Here is a 7,454-nt window from a genome sequence, read left to right on the forward strand (position 1 = left end):
TCAACATTATCAATGACTATTTTCCCATATTTCATTTCATTTTTCTTCAAGAACTAGAGAGGATTTTTAAAAGATTTGATTTATCATCTGTGTAGGAATGGCAGAAAATCTCCATAAACTCAACAAGCAGGACTGGAGAGGCCTGTCACAGAAGAGAAGGGGGAAGGGGGAAGAAGAGAGAGGGAAGGGGGGAGAGGGGGGAGGGGGATGGGGAGAGGGAGAGGGAGAGGGTGTTGATATTTATGAGCTCATTGGGGATGAGGAGGAGCAGGGGGGAGTGGGCTCTTACTTCTTTATTGGCTGAGAGTTCACGCCACTTTGGAGATATGGAGGTGTGCCATTGTGCCATTAAAAGTTCACGCTATTCAATGTCATGGACCTGAGCTCCTGGAAGAGAAATGCTCCAGGCACCATCTTTTTTTTGAAGAGAGAGAGAGAGAGAGAGAGAGAGAGAGAGAGAGAGAGAGAGAGAGAGAGAGAGAGAGAGAGAGAGAGAGAGAGAGAGAGAGAGAGAGAGAGAGAGAGGAGAGAGAAAGAATTCTTTTATTTTTATTTTATTTTTTTTTTAGTTTTCAACGGACACAACATCTTGTTTGTAGGTGGTGCTGAGGGTGGAACCTGGGCCGCATGCATGACAGGTGAGTGCTCTACTACTTGAGCCACATTCCCAGCCCCTCCAGGCACCATCTTTACCAACAATCCAAGCTTTTTAAATATGAATAAAGCAGAATAAAATTAGGTGACATTAAAAAGAATCTCTTCTAAATGAGGTAGTGTAGTTTATGTGTCCCAATAAAGGTCCTCAATTCATTTTGTTTTCATATGTAAGACCTTTTTAATTAAAATGGCCCTGACCCATAGAAACATTCCAAACATTTCAGTAAGCACCTTTCTCTGGTGTGGCAGGAAAATAAAAGTGGGACTAACTTGAATTCAAACGACATGAAAGATCAATCTCTCTCTTTCTTTCCTTTTTTTGTTTTTTGTTTTTTGTTGTACTGGAAATTAAACCCAGGGCCCCACACTTAGAAGGCAAGCACTCTACCAGCTGAGCTATATCCCCAGTCCCATATTTTGGGAGTCAAAACCAGGGATTGAAGTCATGGGCGCTCTACCACTGAGCCACATCCCTACCCTTATTTTTTAAATTTTTACTTAGAGAAAGGGTTTCACTGAGTTGCTTAGCTTCTCGCCATTGCTGAGACTGACTTCAAATTCAGGATCCTCCTATCTCAGCCTCTGAAGCAGCTGAGATTACAGGCATGCACCACCATGCATGGCCAACTTCCATCTCAAAAACTAAAGTGCACAGCAAATTAGGTCACAGGCTGTCAACAAATAGGTACACTATGAAAAAAACTATTTTTTTAGTTGTTGATAGACCTTTATTTTATTTACTTATATGTAGTGCTGAGAATTAAGCCAAGTGCCAGACAAGTTAGCTACTGTTAGACCAGGACGCAAGAAAAGACCACCGACTCCAATTAAAATCAAATTAAAGCAAGCTTATTATTTCGACCGGCTGGGCTGCCTCTCCCTCCCAAAATGGCGGGAACAAGACACCACCCCAGCTTTCCTGAAGCCCAGCTTTATAGCCCAGAAAGTTACACAAAGGGGGGTTACAGATAACAGAACTCTGACAAGCATCACACTAATGGTAGTTTACATTTTTTTGCTGGCCCCAACATCAGAATTTATGAGGACCATTAGAGCCTCAGAGAGAGTTGTTGTCTGGCCAGGGAAGGCCAATATTTATGAGGTGTCACTAAGTTTCAGAGAGGGCTGCTATCTGGTCAGAGAGCCAGGCATGGGTGAGTTCAAGGCACGGGAAGACATTTCAAGCAGGTTCAGAATTTGCAGTAATTTATAGTAAAGCTGAAATTATCTTTTCATGGTTTTGTGGCGAGATGCCCAATTTTAAGAAAAGATCAGGTTGGGTCTATCACTACCACTGAGCTCCAGCCCCAGCCCCCTGGTACATATTTTTTTATGGTGGATACTAGAGATTGAATTTAGGAACACTGGACTACTGAGACTCAGTCTCAGGGTTATTTTTTACTTCATTTAGAGATGAGGTTTCACTGAGTCATTTAGCACCTCACTTTTGCTAAGGCTGTTTTGAAATTTGATCCTTTTGCCTCAGCCTCTCCAGCAACTGGGATTACAGGCCTGCACCAACACACCCAGCCTTTGGTATATTTTCAATACCTATTATAAATAGATTTTAACCAGTAGCCTTAAGTCTTTCCTAATATATGTTTGGATTGAATCCATAACCCAGAAATCAGTGAAACAGAGAATCTAGTTTTATCTCCAAAACTGTTTCTTCTATTAGAGTGTCTGAGTTAAGATTACCCATTGAAGAATTTACTGTATACTGTGGTTTCATCCTGACCTCCCATATGTACCTCGTTCTGAGTTTTAGAACAGTCTGAAAAAAGGTGCCCACAGATACCAAATATCTTGGAGTACTTTAAAAACACCAGTATCTGAGTCTTGCCTTCTAGGGACCAGTTTTAATTTTAAGTGTGTAGTTTCTAAAGGCATTAGTTGAATAATCTGCAGCTGGAAGGCATTTTCTGATAATACCTTTTCTCTAAAAGGCACTTAATTTGTTCCCTTTTATTAGATACTGTGAATGAAGATACAATAAAAATAGAAGTGCAGCAATATCTTCAGCAAAAGGATTTCAATTGCATTACATATATACCCATATTTTTTTTAAATTTATTTTGAATTTAAATTACATGCAAGTTCAATCTATTTCTTTCTCTCTTTTATTTTATTTATTTGCTTATTTGTGGTACTGAGGATTGAACCCAGGGATTAACCCATGGGCATTTTACCAATGTGCTACTGTAAGGGTAAAAGAAATTGAAGTTAAAGCGTAAAAGTTAAAGGGTAAAAGACCGGGTGTTGTAAATTTTCTAAGCTGCAAGGTCTGAGTTAAAATGTAAAGGATTAGGTATTGTTAGGTTTCTATCCTACCTGCAAAACCTGAAATTTCTGTAGCTGTTAAGACAATGCTTGGAACTGCCCAGTAAATATTTCCCCTGACTATTTGGATTGTTTAATAAGGGCTCTGTGTGGTCGCATGTAGGCATTGCAGGGCCTGGACCAATCAGGTTAAATGTAACCCCCTCCTTAGGAATGACCTATCACTCCAGCCTGACCTGTTCCCGCCAATGAATGAAACAATCATGTTTAGGAGTTGTTGTTCAATTTTCCCGTGCCTCATGATGATTTTTTCTGATGTATACAAGGCCCTCCGCCCTCCCCAAAAAGTGTACTTAAGCAGTGCTCAGCCCCTGCTCGGGGCTCTGGGCTGCTTTCCCTTCTTGAGTGGGCATGGAGCCCCAGCATGCTGGTTCAATAAATCCCCCTTCTGCCAATTGCATGAGTGGTCACTTGGTGGTCTCTTTCTCCGACGTTTCGCAGGAACCTTACACTACATACCCAGTCTCCACCACTTTTATTTGTTTATTTATTATTGAGACAGGGTTTACTGATATGCTTAGGACTTTGCCAAGTTTTTGAGTCTGGTCTCTAACTTGAGATCCTCCTGTCTCACCCTTCTAAGCCACAGAGAGTACAGGCATGTACAACCTTGTAGTAGTACCCCAAATTATTACTAGTGTATTATGTAGCATTTTTATTTTGGGCTTTTAAAGAACCTTAACACTTTTATCAAAAATATATTTATTAAATGTATGCTGTTGCCAACATTTTTTACATGTTTTTGTACCCTGAATCCTTATGTTTTTTTATTATTATTTTTTTTAATTTTTGGTTTGGTGCTGAGTATTGAACCCGGGAGTGCTTTCCACTGATACACATTCACTGTCTTTTTTATGTTATATTTTGAGACAGGCTCTCACTAAGTTTCTTGGAGCCTTGTTAAGTGAATGAGGCTGTCTTCAAACTACCAATTCTCCTGCCTCATTTTCCTGAACTTCTAGGATTCCAGGCATGTTTCACCACTCATGACAATTTTACATTATTATAATAGCCATTCCAACAGCACTGTACAGGCTGCAGGAAATTCATTTGATTTATGAATTAAATCCCTGAGGCAAGTTTATGTGAAGTAGCCAGTGTAAAAGTGTTGTGTAAAGATTTCTTGGGAATAAACAGGGATTTTTTTTCTAACCTCTCTTGTGAATGACTGTTGGAAACCATAGTCCATAAAAGTCCTAGAAAAAAGAATGCAAATTTATTTGTTTGCAGTTCACAGATATTTGCACATGCCCAGTCACCTTTGCATCTAAAACTTTAAACTTCAGAACATAGTAACTAGAACAAAATTTGTTAAAGTTGAAATAGTGCACAAACAAATTTCTTTTAGGAGCAATTGGTAGTTGTGGAGTTATTACTGTGGTCAGCAGAGTTGGGCCAGGGCTCTGGAAGGTCTCACTCAGGGTATTGGTGATTTACTTTATTCTACATTATTACACCCACAATACAATACTCCCAGCAATAGTAATTGAGAAAATATGCTGATAATGTCTTGAGCTAAACTGGCACCTTTGATATTTGCCTACTTCCCTGCACTGATCCCAGCTGAGTAATTAACATGCAACCAGAATGTGAATAGGGTATTTCCTGGGCCTATTGTTTTGGGGTCAGCTGCTCCATTAGTGTGTGTGGGGGGTCTGAAACCAGGCTGGTGCAAGTATTTTTGTATATGTTCCTTTGCTCTGGCTGAGATCTCTCATTTTAAATGACAAAAGATTTAGAGTAATGTGCTCGGACTTATTTTTCATACACTTCACAGTTTACATCAAGAAGAAATGCCGCAGTCTGTCTGGGCACAAAGCCTTGTAGGTTCAAACAGTAACACTTTATTTCAACTCTCACCAGCATTGCACACATGCTTTTTGGCCAACACCACTCACATGGCCCTTCCAGCAACCCCCCACACTGGAAATCACTCCTCAGGCACTTCCCCAATCAATGGGCACTCTCAGGGAATCCCCAGGAGAACTCCAAAGTAGAGCAAGAACTTCAAAGTAGCGGGCACCCAAGGCAGCAAGAGCCACAACATTGCCTGACAGTAAAGGTCAAATATACAATGCAATCAATCCAGCATCATAGCAATTGGATATAGCTTAACTCAAATCATCATCTCAATGGTTCCCTGGCATAACCTTTCAAACATTCCCTCTGGCAAATGCCAGGTATCATTCTGACAGGCTGTGGCTCTCAACAAAGAAACAACAGCTAGAATTTATCTCAACACCCCTTTACATACAAAATATACGTTGTCATTGAATATGTTGGAAGTTTAATCAAGGTTTATTAATTAGAGAACAGGCTGATCTAGAGAGAATGTAAAGTACCACCAAGTGCTATGTTTTCAAAACAAAAAGAAATGTGAGATATATAGACATGCAGAATAATTTTTTGAATTTTTCTTTGTTTATTTTATTTCATTTTTAAATAGAAAGCAAATAGAGGAAAAAGGAGACCCAGGTGGGAAATATAATTACTGGCAGGACTATGAAACATTAAAAAATAGAATCTAGATTTCAGAAAAGAAAGATTTGACATATTGTATTTGGAGATGTGGATGGCATGAGTGTCCATGATAAGAATGTTGTAAGCTTCTGAAAGAAAATTGATATGGTGAAAGAAGCTTATGTAACTCAGATCCTCACTTAAGCCATTTTCTGCCCCCCAAATAAGCCATGCTAGGTAAACCACTGCTTGACTCTACTGCTGAATACTGAATAAAGAAAAGATTGCCAATGAGAGGTTTGCTTCATACCTTCCACCTTTGTCATGTTTGTGTCTGTTATGCTATTGTTAATCAATCCAAAATTATACAAACAGTAATGACATTTCAGCCCCTTTGAAATTTGTCAGTGAATTCCTGACCACTTTGATGGAGGCTCACAGCAGGCCTATCAGGTGCCCTGGAGAAGACTTGGACCTGAATGGCAGCATTAGAACCTTATTTTCCTCCTTCTGAAATTAATCAATATTTTGAGATGACTTTCTGGCTGGAGGCAGAAAACAGGAATCATTTCAGAAGAATTGAGTCAGCTCAGAAATGAGTCAAACCTAGCTGGGCACTGGGCTCAGTAGTTGACTGGTCACAAATATCTGCATTGGCCTCGTGATTGACAGCCTTGCACAAAGAAAGATCAACCTTGGTGCTTTCCCAGTTTCCAGGTAAGTCGCATGGATCCCAGGCATTGGGCACTCATCTGCCTTCCTAAAAAACCTGCAAAGCCACTATCCAGTTGTTCATTCTTAATAGTTGCTGAACACTCTGTGCTTTTCAAGGCGAATAAATAAATAAATAACAGCATCATGACTGCTCACCCCAGCCTGCTTGTTTTTATGCAGAGTTGATCTGTTTCAAAAGGAGCTAAGTGGGGCTGGGATCCTGGCTCAGTGGTAGAGCACTTACCTAGCATGTGTGAGGTCCTGGTTTCGATCCTCAGCATCATATTAGATAAATAAGTAAATGTATTGTGTTCATCCACAACTAAAAATTATTTTTAAAAAAGAGGCTAAGTGTTCTGTCTTGCTCCCCAAGTGGTGCAAAAAGTCACATAATCATTAAGAGAGACTCAAGGAAGACGCAGGCATGGGGAGCCAGCAGGAAGAAGTCCACAGTTGAGGAGGGTCTGACTCCTGGCGCTCAGGAATTTCTAGAGGGAAGAAAAGGAACCCAGCGCCTCTCTGTGAACCGTGCCCCGGGCGGCGGCGGCTGGGTCCCCTGTCAGCCGAACTGGACGGGTTTATAGAGGGTTTCTCGAGGTCCCCAGTCCTGGGAAGGCAGTGTCCCCCTCTTGGTCTTTCTTCTTCTTTTAGTTCACTTGGGTCTAGGGTGGGCACCAGGCGAGCAAGTTGCCTCCAGAGTCGGAGCTCGCCCACACCAGGGCGGGAGGACAGGCCCGAGGGCAGCAAAGCCTGGCAGCAGGGGAAGCTAGAGCTCCCAGTCCCCTTTGTGGAGATGGCAGGAGGCCTGTATTGACTGCAGGCTGTGCTCTGGGCTCCATGCACCAGGCCTCGTCCCTGGATCGCTGGGCTCTGCAGGTTCCAAGGCTTGGTGGTGTCTCTGGCACTCTGTTCTAGGGCTCTTACTTGTCGCTCTCCATCACTGTGAAGGGACCAGCGTTGGAGCCCGCTTTCCTGAGGCTGTGGGTGCTGCCTGCTGTGTGCCCTGGAGACCAGGCTGCCCAGATTTTGGAAAGGACCAGAGTTCAGCATCTGCTCCATGACCCTGAAAGTGCCTCATTGGGGAAACCAACTCCAGTATGGAGCTCCTGGTCCAAAAGGGATCTCAGGGGACATTTGAGTTGGGGCATGGCTTGCAGAATGTGGGTCTTGGGAGGAGTTGGCAGACCTTAGCCAGACGACAGCAAAGAAGCCCCCCAGTTTACTCTCTGGGCTGGTTGCCAGGCACTGTCAGGTAGGACCACCTGGGGCCACCTGTGGGAGAT

The 7,454-nt window shown here is 42.2% G+C and overlaps 1 protein-coding gene across 1 annotated transcript in view; it reads right to left on the bottom strand.

Moving 5' to 3' along the window:
• Positions 1-7,230, bottom strand: part of LOC139707869 (zinc finger protein 271-like) — a gene marked incomplete at its 3' end in the record, with an annotated part of 56,585 nt that extends 49,355 nt beyond the window's left edge. The window contains exon 1 of the mRNA XM_071619778.1: positions 6,641-7,230. Within this exon, the coding sequence (XP_071475879.1) occupies positions 6,641-7,230 (590 nt within the window). The remainder of the gene's footprint in view (positions 1-6,640) is intronic.
• Between the last annotated feature and the right edge of the window lie 224 nt (positions 7,231-7,454).

The sequence above is a fragment of the Marmota flaviventris genome, chromosome 12, assembly GCF_047511675.1.
Source record: "Marmota flaviventris isolate mMarFla1 chromosome 12, mMarFla1.hap1, whole genome shotgun sequence".
Taxonomy (NCBI): domain Eukaryota; kingdom Metazoa; phylum Chordata; class Mammalia; order Rodentia; family Sciuridae; genus Marmota; species Marmota flaviventris.